Source organism: Syzygium oleosum, unplaced genomic scaffold (genome assembly GCF_021117445.2).
Source record: "Syzygium oleosum isolate NSW1041296 unplaced genomic scaffold, Sole_v2.1 Sole_v2.01, whole genome shotgun sequence".
Lineage (NCBI taxonomy): Eukaryota > Viridiplantae > Streptophyta > Magnoliopsida > Myrtales > Myrtaceae > Syzygium > Syzygium oleosum.
Window position 1 is genome coordinate 6788438 of NW_026607485.1, and position 17750 is coordinate 6806187.

General features: G+C 43.4%; 1 protein-coding gene and 1 long non-coding RNA gene across 6 annotated transcripts; one reads left to right on the forward strand and one right to left on the reverse strand.

The window, feature by feature from the left end:
* Nucleotides 1–8588: 8588 nt before the first annotated feature.
* Nucleotides 8589–12129, reverse strand: LOC115684986 (uncharacterized). Its single transcript, XM_030609951.2, has 2 exons — nucleotides 9458–12129; nucleotides 8589–9322 (listed from the first exon to the last, which is right to left on the reverse strand). The coding sequence occupies exons 1-2, from the start codon at nucleotides 11516–11518 to the stop codon at nucleotides 8876–8878; spliced, it is 2508 nt and encodes an 835-aa protein (XP_030465811.2). The 5' UTR covers nucleotides 11519–12129; the 3' UTR covers nucleotides 8589–8875.
* An 873-nt stretch (nucleotides 12130–13002) lies between these two features.
* On the forward strand, nucleotides 13003–17227 carry LOC115684994 (uncharacterized). Of its 5 annotated transcripts, none has more exons than XR_008817872.1 (5): nucleotides 13003–13349; nucleotides 13918–14787; nucleotides 14872–15244; nucleotides 15346–15895; nucleotides 16025–17227. It is a non-coding gene; the product is annotated as an uncharacterized LOC115684994 (long non-coding RNA). The 5 variants fall into 5 exon arrangements; XR_008817871.1 differs by having other exon boundaries at nucleotides 14872–15037; nucleotides 15191–15895; XR_008817866.1 differs by having other exon boundaries at nucleotides 14872–15895.
* Nucleotides 17228–17750: the final 523 nt, after the last annotated feature.

A 17750-nucleotide genomic window follows, 5' to 3' on the forward strand; every position in this document is an offset into this window, starting at 1 on the left:
TTCCCTTCATCTCTCGAAGACAAGAAGCGAGAACGCGCTACGCCAAAAAAGCGACGGGAACAGAGGAAAGGCGCGTACCTTTACTGGGAATCGGCCGAGCCTCGACTGGTCTTCCGAGCTAGGTGCCGAGCCCCGATCCTGCAAAAAGAGATGGAACTTTTGAGGGCGATGGTCGATGGAAACGACTGAGGTTAGAGAAAAAGAAAACCATAGAGAGTGAGAGAGTGAGAGAGAGAGAGACGAAGAGGAAGGACGAGAGGAGAGAAGGTTTGAGCGGCCAACAGAACCTCCAACGTTCGGGCGCCTGAGAAACGAAATCTCAGAGAAGCTTTCTGAGCGAGAAAATGGCGATGGCGGGGAGAGAGAGAGAGAGAGAGAGAGAGAGAGAGAGAGAGAGACAGCGAATGCAGTTATGCATGGGAAGAGAATCAGCAGGGGAGAGGAGAGAGGGAGACGATGGTAATGATTGTGCAAAGTGTTGTAAAATTTGAATGGCTTCGAATCAAGAGAGCAATCAAGTCGGACTTTGAGGCGTGATATCACTTTCCTTAAGGATTTATTTGCCTCACAATTGTTGCTAATGGTTCTGCGGCAAAAATCCTCCGGGATACAACAAAGTCTCAAAATGAGAATACTTAGATAGCAATTCAGTATTTCTCCAGGATCTCTCTAGGAAACAATTGAAAATGATGGCTGTAGTTTTTCGAAAGAAGACTTGAAAAATTGAATGATTTTCCTTCTTGCCAAAAACTGACATATATAGAAATCGGTCTTCATAGGCAACTCTTCACGAAAGGTTGCAAAGCTAACAAAGATATTCCTTCGGAAGAAGTTGCAAACTGAACAAATGCAACGCTTCGGAAAAGGTTGAAAACTGAACAAGTATAATCTCCAAAAGTTGTCTTGAAAAGACACATGTAAAATTCGGAATAAAATAAAATAAAAAATATATATAAATAAAATTCCGAATTTTCATACTTTCGAAAATTATTTAATAAACAAAAAACAACCTTTCAACTAATAAAGATTAAGGAGATAACCTTACGAAATAAAATAAAAAAAAAGGGATTAGAGCTAATTAAACCGCGGCTAATAATCGCGCCAAAATCGCGCAATTATTCGCGCATCCGCACGCGGGTATTGTGTGGACTAGCACACACCCCATTGTCTTCACTCTAAGGAGTAAGAAGACAATCACAGTTATAAAATGGCCCACTTACCCAAAACTTTCCTATGTGGGATAAAGGAAAAAGCATTGTTTTGTTTGTTTTACAAACAAACATCCAACACAAAGACGAGAGAGGAGAGGAGAAGGGTGCCGCTCCCCTCTCCTCACGTGAGAGGGGTGTCGCTCCCCTCTCCTCACGTGCCTTCGCTGCTGATTCGGTTGCTGGTCCCACAGCCGTCAAAAACCCACTGGGAAATGACCATCGTATCCCTGGTGGTCTCTTCCTCAGGCCATTTTACGAGCGCGATGAGTTTTAAGCACACCGCCCAGTAGGGAGGTGACACGTGCCAGGGTTCACAGAAGGGTACAACAGCTCTTTCGTTATCCCTTTCTTTATTTTTTTCCTTTTTTTTTCCCGATTTTCTTTTTATGCTTCCGGGACTAAGATTCAAAAAATTTGGAATGTTCTCGTGTAGGATGAGGTAGCAAGCGACTGCGATTTACGTCCTATGTTATGAAGCATCGCCATCTTCAGATCAAATCACTCGCAAGCATTTTCTCGCCGATACTTTTATAGCCTCTACGTGATTGTTCGTATTTTTGTTGGATCGGGAAGAATTTAACTAAATTCGATTTGGGGGGAGCTAATTCAAAGATATCGCCAATATTTAAGAACATGGTGAGCTGATATGAGCTGATGTAGCATCGAGCGTAGGCATTGCATTATGGTTTTACCTTTCACTGTTCACTCGCTTTGTATGAATCCTTGATACAGAAACTATTTGGTTTCGGTCGCTACTAAAAGAACTAGAGGGTGCACATCTGCAGTCCCCTCACCGAATTCTAAATGAAAATCGTTCTTGGAATAAAAGTCCGATTGAAATTTTTTCCCTAAACACCAAGTTCATCGCTTAATTTTATGGCTATAGCTTACCTATACTATTATATAAAATAAAGAGGACCGCTCCCTTTTAAGTTACCGTAATCTCTTTTTTCTTCGCTAAAATATCCTTATAATAATTCTATTAACAGACAATCGTGTAAATTAGCTATAATATCTTATCTCTCGCGCATTTTATAAAATTCAAAGTTTTCCTATCTAATGAACAACCTTCTAAAAAAAAAGGTTCAATTTCTTGAAATTTTCTTCCTTTCCCATGTGCAATTTCTTGGTTTGATAATTCAAACATTATGTTGTAAAGTGATTTTTGCAAGACCTTTTAAATGTCAATTTTTTCGAATTCGCGTAATGCACGTACATGTTTACTGGTACATAGAGAAAAAAAAAAAACAAATCCAGGTGCGGTTCGATATTAGAGTTAGGAACTAGGCCGAAAAGAGGGATGAGCGTGAACAAAATCGGGTTAACTTTCGAGAAATACAGATAAATCGGAGCATCGTGGAATCAGAAATCACGTGTTTTAAGAAAAGGAAAGTTTTGGGAGATTAACAGCTCAAAAGATCTTGGAATTTTTATCTAATAATCAAATTAATTCCTATGACACGATCTTCCCCAATCTAGACAAATCAAAGCCGGAAACAAAAGAGGAAACTCACTTGAAACTTTTTGCTGGACGGTTTACTATGTTTCCTATTTTGGATTGGCGATGTTTCTCGACCGACCCGGTACAATAACTCTATATATATACACACACATACATAGCCCAAGAACATTCACTTCATAATTAATCCTCAAAGGTTTTTCACGAAAGATGTCGGATTATCGAATTTTAGTTTCTGCGAGGCCAGCGTTTATTCGAGATGATCAGTCTTTGCCTCGCGCTATTCTGATCATATCATGCCATGTCAATTGCTTCCATATTGAGTCCGATGTGCGGGGAGGTAACTCCCCGGCATGTTTCGCGGACGACGACTGTACCTTCTCCTTCCAATTCGAGCATCTGTGCGGGCCATTCGCGTCTGAAGACTGCTCGCCCTCGTCGCCGTCGTGGGCTATCGTGTCCTCCATGCTGGACGACATCCGCTTCCCCTTCGCGTTGGACCGGCTCTGGTGGCTAGATGAGAGCACGGGGAAGGAGAGGCGCCTTACCCGCGACGAGGTGGTGTCTGAGATCGCCAGGGTCGCTGGCCGTGTGGTGGACGATCCTTGGAACGACGAGCGCAAGAGGATGAAGATGGCGGTGGACATCACGAAGAGGGTCGCCGTCTCGGGGCACGAGATCCGCCGGATGCGAGAAGGGCGATGGAGGCTCGAGCTGCGGAACTTGCACTCGACGATGCTCGCGGTGGAGGAAAGCGGGAGGAGGATACCGGCCCGGGATTGGGAATTCGTGTTCGATCTGATGAGGCGAGAAGGGGTGACGGCGAGCCCCGATCACAACTCGGAATTACATGGGCTGAGGAGGAGAGTCGAGACGGAGTCGAGGGATGAATTGGCAAAAGTCGACATGAAAGCTGCTCACGAGTCCATGATGCGAAGCTTGAGGAGACTGGTGTTTGAACTTTGAGGATGCGATGAGAAATTTTGAGTCCAAATTCTAGTTTTGATCGTGCTTTCCTTGTGTACGTTTTGCAGCATGGAGACACACGAGACAATATGTGCAAAGCTTGTGAGTTTGAAATTTGAATGATGAATGACAATATTGTTTTCCAGTAAATGTCACCTTCCTAATGTTTCATTGCATTGGAAATTTGGTTATCAAAGTTAAGCAGAAAAGAACAAGAAATTTCTGAATTCTGGATTTTCAGAATTTAAATATTCGACCGCAAAACGTTTTGGTGATTGGGGTTCTTAATGAAATTCCAGAATTTTTATTTTTTCTGGGCTGCCGAATTCTTCTGCCAGTTTGGTCATTCGAATCTTCTTTAGTTGAACGCAAACGTACAGTAATTAATGTTGAATGTATGAAACCAATATGGGAGCTGTTTTCATCCATTCCATTAGAAAATCGAGCTCAAAAGCTTAAACCGATAGCCGAGGGAGATCAAATGCAAATCCTATTGTCAAGCGAGGTGAGAATTTTCAACGGATGCTTTTACAATATCAATTGGGGTTTTTTTTTTACCTTTTATTGAATTTTATTTTAGGAACATGTGGAACCAAAGTGGTGCACGAGTATAAATATAGTAGTGTCCTACATTTGTATCAAGGATGAATCACTGATTTAGGTTGGTCGATTAATCGAATGATTTTTATTTTTCGACGGCGCCTTCTCGCACGGAACCGAGTACCCAAGTAGGCCATTATTTTATGTGTATTTTCGTTTTTTTCTTCCTAAAACAATTAGAATCGGGCCAGGCTGGGCCGATTCGGGCCCGACCATCTTAGTCCCGAAAACCCAAATCAGCCCGATTGAGAAGTTGAAGAGCCATCGAAGACTAGCCCTGTCTTACTCGGGCTCGAAAGCTCGTGTCAGTTCGATCCCGGTCGGGCTGAATTTTTTCGCACCGTTACTCCCTCTAGCTTGGCCGTCTCCACGACCACGACCACCACCTCGAACATGAGCTTTTTACCATGGTTTTTTTGGGACCAAACCCATCAGAAATATCAAAATTTTAAGTTGTAGACAGAGAGCTTGTTTGGATTGGATTAAAAGATATTATTGTTTTGGATGGGCTATACTCTATTCTCTTGTTGGTATATGATATGGCAAATCTCTTATTTGGCTCACAACAGGTTGCAAGGACATGCTCCATTCCAGTTTTGATTGGGCATGTGGCACTGATAATGACCCAGACCGGCAAGAGGAAGAAGGGTAGAAATAGAAAGGAAAAAATAAAAAATTCAAAAATTCAAAAAATATTAAAAATTATCATGTCAGCGTTGGCCGGATAAATTAAATTGGCACAATTGCAAAAAAGGTTTAGAACTAAATTGATAAAAATGCAATAAGTTTATGACTTTTTGAGCAATTTTCCTCGATTTTTGTTTGCATGTCATGTTCGTGTCATCCCAAAAATCTTTCGACATGATTACGTAACGTGTTTCCCTAGCATGAGTGAAAATGTATCGATTCATGTTGGTTTTAAGTTGTGCCGTGTCGTGTCGGCTTCGGGCCTATCTCAGTAAATTCTTGCTGGGGTTCTACTTATATTCTCGTGTTGTGTTTTGTCGGGAATTGCCACCCTAGCAAGGACTCTTAACCTCTAGTTAGAGGCAATTTGGGACCTTTCTGATCTTTTAAGTCATATCGCCTATTGAAAAAACCTTGGAAATTCCGCAATACATTTCGCCCTGAAGGAGAGCAACGAATGTGAAAAACTAGCTACTTTACTCGGTGATTGCACCAAGGACCTGGAATTATATCAGATGTTCATCGGAGCGCGCGGTGGTCAAGGCAAGGGGAGAGCTGTGCCCTTTTATAGTAACTCAATCGATGCGCCACTGGAAAGAATGACAAACAATGTTATGTATCATTTTCTGCCCAGTTTTCTTGCCTTTGGGAAGACATTATGTCGTAGCTTAAGATTTCGTTTGCAGCTCCCAATACGGCCTTTTTTTTAAATTTTTTTTTGGGTACACTAAATGGTGATTTTCTTTAGTGAGGATTTACCAGTTTAGGGTTTTTCGTTGTCAAAAAATTAATTTGTGGTAAATTTATCACGGATGTACCATTTTATAAATATTCTATCGGTAAACAAATATACAAATTAGTATATTCATTATTTTCTCGCATATTTCAATTTTGAAATTTGAATTTTTCCATCTTATGAACAAACTTACCAAAAAAAAGTTCTCAATCTCGAATTTTTTGTCCCCCTTTCGAACGTGCAACTTCATTATTTAACAATAATTCTAGTATTTCGTTATGGAGCGATTTTTTAAAAGTCTTTTAAATATTAATATTTTGAATTCGCACAGCACACGTGGATTTTTGGGAATAAATATTAGAAGAGGAAATAAATGAAAAAGGTAACTTCCAAGAAATACAGGTGATTCCAAAATAGCATGTGTTCAGAAAAGGAAAGTTTTTTTGTATATACAACATACACGCCCAGTCCCAAGAACACTTCAATGATTGTCGCGAAGATGTCAAATTATCAAACTTTAGTCTCTGCAATGCCAACGCCCGTTCCGGACGATCAGTCCTCGCCCGAATCTCGTTTGATCATGTCGTTCGATGTCCGACTCTACTATCTTCAGTCCGAGGCACGAGGAGGGACCGGGTTCCCGCCTCGCCTACTCGACCACCGCACCTTCTCGATCCGAGCCGAGCTCCCGGGCGCGCCGTTCGCCTCCCGTGGCGACCACCCGCTGCCGTCGCCGGCGGCATGGGCGATCGTGTCCTCCACGTTGGACGGCATGCAGCTACCCTTCCTGTTGGACCGGTTACGGTGGCTCGACCTGAGCGCGGGGTCGAACGCTGCCAAGAAGTGCCTGACCCGTGACGAGCTGGTGTCCGAGATCGCCGGGGTCGCGTCCGGCGCCGTGAGCAGTCCTCGGAACGAGGGGCGCAAGAGGACGATGATCGCAGTGAGCATGATGCACAAGGTGATGATCTCGGAGCGGGAGTTCCGCGAGATGCGAGCCCAACTGCGGAGGCTCGAGTTGCAGTACCTGCATTCTCGAATGCTTGGAGAGGAGGCAAGAGGGCGGCGGTTCCCGATTCTAGAGCGGCGGTTCCTGCTCAATCTAATGAGGCAAGAAGGGCTGGTCGCGAACCCTGATCACGGCAGGGAAGATGTGCGGAGGAGGAGGAGGAGGAGGAGGAGGGTCATGAGGGAGTCGCCGGACCAACCGGCGGCCAACTTCGAAGCCGCGCGGGAGTCGATAATTCAAAGCTTGAGCAAAGTGGTGTTCGAGGGTGATCGGCGCTCGAGCGGCGACGAATTGGATTGCGTGATTTGCAAGGAAGAAGTCGCGGCCGGAGACCAGCTCGTCCGATTGGATTGCGCTCATGAATTCCACAGAGATTGCATCGAAACTTGGCTGAGGATCCACCACACATGCCCTCTGTGTCGCTACAAGTTGCCCACCGAGAAATCGTGATTTTTCTACGAAGATTATGATTGATTAGTTGATGTAAATGAAATTTCAAACAAATCTTTTTTCCGGGTTATTGATTTTTTTTTCCGGTTTTGTACACGGCGGTTTGGAATATTGTGAATACTTGTTATGGTTATACTAATATCGTGTCCTTTTACGAGGTTATTTGATTTGTGTAACCAAGTCTTCTTATGATCTATTATAAGAAAAAAAAAAATTCCCCCTCCAGCAACATTAATCCCACTAAGGTGTGCAAACGGCCCGGGCATAGAGAGATTTTTTGCCCGGCTCGAAAAAAGAAGGCCGGGAATGAAATTGCTCGGTTCGGTTCGGGCCGGTTTGGGCCTTCAAACCAAAATTTTTCGCTTTTCTAATTAATTTTCAATTTTTTTTAAAATATTATCAAATTTCGCGACTCTAAAATACAATTATCAAATACTTAACATAAATTCACATATGTGAGGATATGTATCATAATTATAATTTTGTTTACTAATCAACTCTCGTATTCAAGTCTGGCGGTGCTTTTGTGAAAATTGCGTCTTGGGGAAAATACTTATTGGTATTAAATTTATTTTCTGGAAATTAATTTTTTATGGCAATTCTTCCTGGCCAAGCTTTCACATGACTTAAGCGTCATATTTACGTCAGTTAAATGTCAAGTGCCCTGCGATGAGTTTTCTTTGTAACGGTACTTTGAGATTTTTCGAGATTTGACTTTTTCTTTTCGTATTTTAAAAATATTTGGCTCCCTAACTAGAGAATTTATAATATGATAAGAGCATAATGGATCGCTATCTCAATAAAATTGCACATGTTGGCGACACTTGCAAGATAAATCTATGGGCAAGTACCTAGTAAATTTACAAAAATTGTGAATAATATTCATCTTCAGGAATAAATATCGATAGATCCATTCAAAGCAATTGAAGTTAAGTACATAATATTTTGTTCAAGAATTTAAAGATTCGATGCCCAAAATGCATTTTGTATTTTAATATTTCGAGTCATCTACAAATCGAAGTACATCGATGGTTTCGATCTCATTTTCGGCAAAAAAAAAAAATTACATAGAAAAAAAATCGGGCTATGTTCATTGCCTTTAGTTTATTGGCTTAGTTCATTGCCTCTAGTTTTAACGAGTGAGTTGTTCAATTGCAAGTTCGCGTTTTTCTCTTGGGTTCTTGTCTCGTCCTGTTTAGTGGGTTTCAGAGAAAGGAATGATGCAGATGATCCAGGGATTCATCGTGAGATTTCCTTCTGCAGTCGCAGAGTAAGCAATGTGTGATGAATTTGCCTTTTGGGGTCCTTGTTCTTGTGTAGTCATGTGAAGATATGCAATGACTGCCTTGGATTATATCGTCCCCAAGTCTGACATTCACTGCTAAGTAGAACAAGGTTTGGAAAGAAAGTATCTCATCTTATAATGGCAGAAGTTGTGAGCTCAGAATCACGGTATGCGCAACACTTGGATGCTCGAATGTTCAGGAGTCATATTGAAAAACTAAAAGAATGTGCAGGTGTATGCACGCATCTTGCATTTGTTTTGGTAGTAGTACATGTGGTGTGCTGTAAATCGCACAAATTCAGTGCGAACAAATAAGGAAGGTGATAACTTCCACAAGTATTTCATCAGAACTAATTGCCGGGCAGAGTTGCCGAAGAAGCAATTGCCTTTGTTTCTTTACATCTGGGATTAGAGAATGGACTAGCATGCCTTCATGTTTACCTTCGTTGGATAATTTGGCATCATCACTGGGTCAGTAACCTATTGTTTGATCAGTCCTGATCTTCAGCAGCATGAGTGCGGTCTCAACAAGCGAGTGAATGGTCGTGCTGTGCCTGCTTAATCCAATGGAGCCAGAGAAAATATTGAAGCTTTCCAACTCGGATGTGGTATCCAAGACTCCTTCAAGCTCCTCCTCCATGCCCAGATCCCTGAAGATCTGCACATTCGTCGATTTGTCTCTCATCATGCAGATTGCCAGCTCGATAGCAAACCTTCTCATTCTCGGCACCTTTGTATGCGGGTTCCGGTGGCTCCTCAGGATCTCGGCCAAAGCGCAAGCTAATTCAGCTTCTCTAAGCCCCGCCCTCTCGAAGACAGCGGTGGATTCTTCTGCTGTCATGAACTTGAAAGCATGTGCTGCTAGTCCAACCATTACCTCTTGTAGTTTGCCTTCTTCTGACAAGATTGCATTGAGAACCTGAGTTGAGGAAATATGGTTAGATGGGAACAATTAACTACATGATCTCTAGGAAACTTAAACTTGTACATGGCTGCCCATTCTAGTTTTCGAGATGCTGGCTCGCGTTCAGTTTTTGCAAAACAATGCACTTACCGTTGGTGCTGCTGCTGTTACTCCCTTTAGCTGGTTGGAGGACTCTGATCCAGTGTAAGTGCACAGATTCCTCAAAATTCTTCCAGCATTAACACGAAGAAGCGGAATCTGCAATGCTTCTAGGAGCCTGTCCACTACATTTAACTTCAAGATGCGATGACAGTTGCTCTTGCTCTCGAAAGCCAGCATTGCCAGGGCTTCTCCGGCCACAATCCTCACATCCCTTTTATCTTCCAGCACTCCTTGGAAGAAAATCTTTAACAGTTCTTTCAGAACTCCACCGGTCCCTCCTATTCGCTCCGTCGCATCGTTGTCCTGTGCCAAACTGGTAAGGATCTCAATCCCTAGTTTCTGCAGTTCCGGCTGTTTCTCTCCGTATCGTAGAATATCTCTTATGTTGCTTATGGTGAAGACTATCTCCGAGATCTCTCTCCGGAGATTTTTCCCTGTGGTACCCGTTGTGCTTGCCAGCATCTTCACAACCTGTAGGGATCTTTCAACAGTCGAAACCTGCGATGTGGTGACGGTTGAGTACTTCAATATTCTTTCATCAGCATGAGTGAAATCTATGATTTTGGAAAGAAGGCCCCTTGTGTTTCCAATTTTTCCGCAGTTATTGTGATCACGGGCTAGTTCCATCAGAATGACTAGCCCAAAATTATTGAAAGTCCAGTATCCATAGTCCTCACGGTCAAAGATGATTTTCTTTTCGCCAATTTCGCCTGCTATAGAACTGGGGCTTCTGTTTGTCTGTAGAAGAGATGATATCGATTCCATTGCCCCGGGTATTCCAGCGACCCGAAGGGAGTTTTGCTTTTTCCCGGCTAATTTGGATACTATTTCTGCGGCTGATAGCCTGATTTCTTCCTCTTGTGGGTCTTTCCAATTTAAGATCTCCACCAGTCTCTCTATAACTGGCAGAGTTGTTCCGATCTTCTGAAGTGTGTCATCTGAAAACCGTTCTGATGTAGAAAACCGGCGAAGAATCCTGGCTCCTACGAGCTGCTCATCCGGCGAGTTTGAACATAAGAGATCCATTGCAAAAGTCACCATATCCATTTCCAGGCCATTAAAAATGCTCCCATTAATACATCTCGAGTAGGAGTCATAGAAAAATCGCCGAGTCGAGATCATACCTGAAGCCCCCAGATTGCATTCCTTGTTCACCCCTTCAAGAAGCTTACAGATGACTACCTTCCATTCCCAGTAAAGTTTCTCTGTCAGGAAGACCAGAGCTTCTGCCAAAGCCAAGGCATAAAAGATAATCAGAGCAGCTTTCCGGTTCCTCTGGTCCGTGTCTCCATTAGCTACCTCACCATAATTGTGCTCGATGAGCTTCATCAATGAGAGCACGACGCAGGTAATTGCAGATAAGAGCTGAAGCCAATAGAGAATCTTGCTGATATTTCTCGAAAGGAAAACCCACCCTCCATAAGGTAGAATAGGAACTTCCGAAGAAGTCCATTTCCGGGTCGCCTTCCTTTGCAATTTCTGCTCTCTGACATTTGTTGCATCTGTGGTTTCGGAAATTTCCCAGCTGTGTTGACTTTGCTTCCTCGCACCAGAGCTTACGGGACTCAACATATCCTTCACGGATTCAGCTAGAGCTCTAGAGCTCGATCTGAGCTTTTGGAAGCTGCTAATTCCCGCATCAGCTATTGACCAAGTGGACTGGTGTTGCCATTCCAGCTCATGACTCCTGCTGAATATTCGAGCTCCTTCAATTAATAAAATGATGGTGATGAACCAGAAGTCGGTTTTGTCTAAGGTAATGGCAAAGCCCCCCAGGAGTACAACCGTGGCCCAGATGAAACCAAGGGCTCCCAGGCCAGTGGCAGCTTTTTCGAGAACCGCAAGGCGGAGAGCAAACAGAGTCAGCTTTTTCTCCGGGGCCGGCAGCATGGGGGAAACAGAGTTTCTGGTGCTTCCATCTCTCCTACCGGCACTAGTTTGCGGCTCAAAGATTGTGGCGGGTGAAATGATGGCATCTTTTTTCTTCTTCAACTGAGGAATATCCAGATGAATGCTGCTTGGACCTTCAGCAGAGCTCTTGATCGTCATTTCACAGTCTGGAGTGGCTCAAGAACAGACGCTTCTTTACACGCCGAATCAGCTGAGGAAAAATTCTATTTAGCCGTTCAATGGAACCTGAATTCAATTTCCAAAATTTCTGTTTATGAATTTCCTGGATTGGGATGAGAAAGAGCAGCTATACCTCTATGAAAGGGGTTAAGCCGCTTCTATTGCCAACTTTCCTGGAAGTTCTCTTGCTCTAGGACCAAATTCCAATCTCATTGGCTTGTTTACTTCCCAAGTTCCGGCTTTCTCGATTGCCTGATGCCGATCTTGTACTCTCTTTCCACGTATTGGAGCTACGCGTTTGCTGCTTGGTGACCGCTTTGGCTTGTGTTCAACAAAACTTGTGCTACAAGGGAGAAGACAAGCTTGAGACAACATTGACTCCGCTTGAGATATACTTAATGTCCTGATATTATAATGAATGGTCTGGGTCTGAGTTGTACATCTTCCATGCACAGCTCCTCCTAACGCATCCACGTCGACCTCATCGAAAGCAAGACTAGTCATGGAGTTGAACCTTCAAAGCCCTCCTTTCTCCTTCGGGGTCTCTCTGCGCATGGGAGTCATCTGGTCAGCTGTTACTTTTGCAGGTCGTGATCGTTCGGTCAAGCCCGGGAGATCGCCACATTACTTGCAGCAGCTCGTCACGTCGAAACCTGTTAAATTTGTTTCGTATCCACATGATCATGCAAGGAGCCATACATATATTGTATTTTCTTACATGACAGGCGCATCCTCGGATTTCCACGGCGGCTTGCTTGCTTGCTTGCTCCTCGACGATTTTTCAATATCATGGAAAACGTGGTTTGGCATTTCGTTTGCTGCTTGCTGGAGATGTCTTATCGAAGGCCTTCGTCTCCAGCTAGAGGACACACAATAACCGTCTTCGTTTTTTTTTGGCTCTTGCCACGTCGGACGAAGAATTTTCCACATTAGACTTTATTTTCTTTGGAAGAATTTTCCACATTAGACTTCAATTTCTTCGAAATAGGCATTCAAGTAAATGATTTTACACTGATATGGCATTTAAATGAGCGAAAAAAAAATATTACAGTACTCAAGCGAACGTTGTAAGCTATGACAATTCTAGCGTTCGAATCTCTCATTAAAATGAAGAAAAAAATGACAATTTTTATTGACCCGGTTATCCCTTAATACGCAACTAGGGTTATGGCGAGTGTTGCAGCCGCCGCTCGCGTGCTCATAATTAAGTAATTATGCATAGAAAGAAAATGAGTAATTATGTATAGGAGGTGAGCGTAGGAGAGAGAAAGTAGGGCCAATTCTGAAAATTTAATAGTGAGAAACAAAAAAAAAATGAGTGGTCGTTTTTTTTTTGTCAACCGTTCATTGGAAGAGTGAAAGAATGGGGAAGGCGTAATCCAAAAAATTAAAAAACGAGTTAAAAACATGTTTTTGCCTAGAATATATATATATATAGAATAATATTTCTTTTTTAATTTCTTGTTCAGGGTCAACAGTTTCAATTCAATTTCGTTATTTTCGTTTCCTTCCTTCCACTCCACCGTTTCTTCTTGATTTTCGCAATTCACAGCGACTGAGCTCGCTCACCATCGCTCAATCCTCACTCGTCTCGGCTCCGAAACTCCCTGATATGCACCGCAAAAGTGTCTCGGATCTCTCAGTTTATGAGCTTAGTTCGTTCGCTTCTTGCCTTATAGAGTCAGCTGTTCAGCTGCAAGTTCCCATTCGTTCTTTGGTTTCTGTCTCGTCCAGTCTAAGGGGTTTCAGAGAAGCGAATAGCGCAGATGATTCATGGGTTCATCGTGAGATTTCCTTCCGTCGTGGCAAAGTAAGCAATGGGTTCTTTCTTTTCTTTGTGTTAACTTCCGTTGCATGACGAATTGCGTTCTGGGGTTCTTGTTCTTGGTGTAGGCAATTGGAAAATATGTGATGATTGCATTGGATTATATCTTCCTTAAGTCTTCGAGTTGCTGCTAAGTTGAAAAAGATTTGGAAGGAAAAATCTGGTCTTTCAATAGCCGAAGTAGGGAGCTCAGAATCGCGGTATATGCAACACTCGGATGGTTGAATGTTCAGGAGTTAAATCGAAAAAAAGAAAACGGATTGCGTGGTTGTATGTACACGTTTTTCGTATGTTCTGGCAGTAGTACATGTGGTGTTTCGCAAAACACACAAATTCCGTGCAAAACAAGTAAAGAAGGTTATAAACTTTCAGAAGCATTTCAACAGACTTAAGCGGGGCTGAGTTGCTAAAGAAGCAATTACCTTTATTAAGTTGCTTCTGGAATCAGAGAATGAAGTGTATAGTCTAGATTACATTCATGTTTCCATTTGTTGGATGAGTTGGCATCATCACTTGCTCAGTAACCTATTGGTTGATCAAACCTATTCTTCAGCAGCATAAGTGCAGTCTCAACAAGGGAGTGAATGGTCGTGCTGTGCCTGCTTTGTCCAATGGTGCCAGAGAAAATATTGAAGCTCTCTAGCTCCGACGTTGTATCCAAGACTCCTTCAAGCTCCTCCTCCATGCCCAGATCCCTGAAGATCTGCACATTCATTGATTTGTCCCTCATCATCCAGATTGCCAGCTCGATAGCAAACCTTCTCATTCTCGGCACCTTTGTATGCGGGTTCCGGTGGCTCCTCAGGATCTCGACCAAAGCGCAAGCTACTTCGGCTTCTCTAAACCCCGCCCTCTCGAAGACGGCGGTCGATTCTTCTGCTGTCATGAACTTGAAAGCATGTGCCGCTAGCCCAATCATTACCTCTTGGAGTTTGCCTTCTTCTGACAAGATTGCATTGAAAGCCTGAGTTGAGGAAATATGGTTAGGTAGAAACAATTAATTTCATTCTCTATAGGACAATTTAAACTTGCACATGACTGCCCTTTCCAGATGCCGGCTCAGCTTCAGCTTTTGCAAAAGAATGCACTTACTATTGGTACCACTGCTGTTACTCCCTTCAGCTGGTTGAAGAACACTGGTCCACTGTAAGTGCACAGATTCCTCAAAATTCTTCCAGCATTAACACGAAGAAGCGGAATCTCCAATGCTTCTATGAGCCTCCCCACTACATTTAACTTCAAGATTCGATGACAGTTGCTCTTGCTTTCGAAAGCCAGCATTGCCAGGCCTTCTCCAGCCATGGTCCTCACATCCCTTTGATCTTCTGGTACGCCATGTTGGAAGAAAATCTTTAACAGTTCTTTCAGAACTCCACCGGTCTCTCCTATTCGCTCCGACGCATCGCCTTCTAGTGCCAAACTGGTAAGGATCACAATCCCTAGTTTCTGCAGTTCCGGTCGCTTCTCTCCGCACCGTAGAATATCTCTTATGTTGCTTATGGTGAAGATTATCTCAGAAATCTCTCTCCGGAGATTTTTCCCGGTGGTACCTGTTGTGCTTGCCAGCCTCTTCAAAAGCTGTAAGGACCTTTTAACATTCAAAACCTGCGATGTGGTGACACTAGAGTCCTTCAACATTCTTTCATCAGCATGAGTGAAATCTATGATTTTAGGTAGAAGGCCCCTTGTGTTTCCAATTTTTCCGCAGTTATCGTGATCACGGGATAGTTTCTTCAGAATGAGAAGTCCCATATTATTGAAATTCCAGTATCCATAGTCTTCATGGTCAAAGATGACTTCCTTTTCACCAATTTCATCTGCTGCAGAACTGGGGCTTCTGTTTGTCTGGAGAAGAGACGATATCGATTCCATTGCCCCGGGTATTCCAGCGACCCGAAGGGAGTTTTGCTTTTTCCCAGCTAATTTGGACACTATTTCTGCTGCTGATAGCCTGATTTCTTCCTCTTGGGGGTCTTTCCAGTTTAAGATCTCCACCAGTCTCTCTATAACTGGCAGAGTTGTTCCTATCTTTTGAAGCGTGGCATCTGAAAACCGTTCTTTCGTAGAAAACCGATGAAGAATCCTAGCTCCTATGAGCTGCTCATCCGGCAAGTTTGAACATAAGAGATCCATCGCAAAAGTCACCATATCCATTCCCAGGCCATCAAAAATGCTCCCATTAAGACATCTTGAATAGGAGTCGTAGAAAAATCTCCGAGTCAAGATCATACCTGAAGCCCCCAGATCGCATTCCTCATTCGCCTGTTCGAGAAGCTTACAGATGACAACCTTCCACTCCCAGTAAAGTTTCTCTGTCAGGACGACCAGAGCTTCTGCCAAAGCCAAGGCATAAAAGATATACAGAGCAGCTTTCCCGTTCCTCTTGTCGGTGTGTCCTGCAGATACCTCACCAAAATTGTGCTTGATGAGCTTCATCAATGAGAGCACGACGCAGGCTATCGCAGATAAGAGCTGAAGCCAATAGAGAATCTTGCTGACGTTTCTCGAAAGGAAAATCCACCCTGCATAAGGTACAATAGGAACTTCGGAAGAAGTCCAAATCCGGGTCGGCTTCCTTTTTAATTTCTGCTCTCTAACGGTTATTGCATCTGTATTTTTCGAAATTTCCCTGTTGTGTTGACTTTGCTTCCTTGTAGCAGGGCTTACGGGGCTCAACATATCCTTCACGGATTCAACTAGAGCTCTGGAGCTCGATCTGAGCACTCGGAAACTGCTAATTCCGGCATCAGCTATTGACCATGTGGACTGGTGTTGCCATGCCAGCTCATGACTCCTGCTGAATATTCGAGCTCCTTCAATTAATAAAATGATGGTGATGAACCAGAAGTCGGTTTTGCCTAGGGTATCGGCAAAGCCCCCCAGGAGTACAACAGTCGCCCAGATGAAACCAAGGGTTCCCAGGCCAGTGGCCGCTTTTTCGAGAACTGCAAGGCGGAGAGCAAACAGAGTCAGCTTTTTCTCCGGGGCTGAAACAACTGGCAGCGCAGGGGAAACAGAGTTTCCGCTGCTTCCATCTCTCCTACCAGCACTAGTTTGTGGCTCAAAGATTGTGGCGGGTGAAATGATGGTTTCATTTTTCTTCTGAAGCTGGGGAATATCCAAATGAATGCTGCTTTGACCTTCAGCGGAGCTCTTGATCGTCATTTCGCAGTCTGGAGTGGCTCAAGGACCGACGCTTCTGTATACGTCAAATCAGCCGAGGAAAACTTCTATCTAGCAGTTCAATGGAACCTGAATTCAATTTCCAAAAGTTCTGTTTATGAATTTCCTGGATTGGGACGAGAAAGAACAGCTATGCCTCTATAAGAGGGTGGTGGGAATAAGTGGATCTAGCGGAGGAAAAGTAAGGTTAACCAGCTTCTATTGCCAACCTTCCTGGAAGTTCTCTTGCTCTTGGACCATATTCCGATATCGTTGGCTTGTTTACTTCTAAAGTTCCATTGACGAGCTTTCTTGATTGCCCGATGAAGATCTCGTGCTCTCTTTCCGCATGTCGGAGCAACGCGCTTGCTACTTGGTGACTGCTTTGGCTTGTGTTGAACAAAACTTGTCCAAGAGAGAAGACAAGTTTGAGACAGTATTTGATTCTGCTTGAGGAGCATATGCTTAAGCTCCTCATATTATAATGAATGATCAGGGTCTGAGTTCTATACGCCATGCTCAGCTCCTTGGAAGGCGTCGACGTCAACCTCATTGAAAGGAAGATTAGTCACTAAGTTGAACCTTCAAAGCCTCCTTTTTCTTCGGGTCTCTCTGTGCATGAGAGTCATCCGGTCAACTGTACTGTTAATATTCATAATCAATCGGTCCAGTTTGGAAATCGCCACATTACTTGTGGGCAACTGGGTCTTGCCTCCTTATTACAGCAGTTCGTTGCGTCAAAATCTAGTAATGCGTTTCGTAGCCACATGATCATGCACGGAGTCATAACGTAATCTCTGATATGACAGGCGCATTCCCGGATTTCCACAACCGCTGGCTTTGCTCGTCGACGATTCTTTCAATGTCGTGTCGAGTGCAGTTTGGCATTTCGTTTGTAGCTTGCTGGAGGTGTCTTATCGAACGTCTTCGTCTCGAGCTAGAGGACCCACAAATGGTCCCCGACTCCGTACTTTGTATTAAAGGTCCAGTTAGGTGGCCATTATTGGATGATGAGAAATTACTACTATTTACTCACGAAAATTTGAATACCCACGAACCATTTATCCGAAAAGAAAAATTGTTATGCGCCGCGTCATTAAAATGAAGAAAAAAGTCGTAACTTTTATTGGCCCTGATATCCGTTAATATTCAATTAGGATAATGACATGTGTCGCAGCCGAGTATCAGATAAAGAAAGTAGGGACAATTCAAAAAATTTAACAG

Coding starts and splice junctions, on each gene's coding strand:
- LOC115684986 (XM_030609951.2), bottom strand. CDS start 11,518: ATGACGATCAAGAGCTCTGCTGAAGGTCCAAGCAGCATTCATCTGGAT. Junction 9,323..9,457: donor TAACAGCAGCAGCACCAACG/GTAAGTGCATTG, acceptor TCCTCAACTCAG/GTTCTCAATGCAATCTTGTC.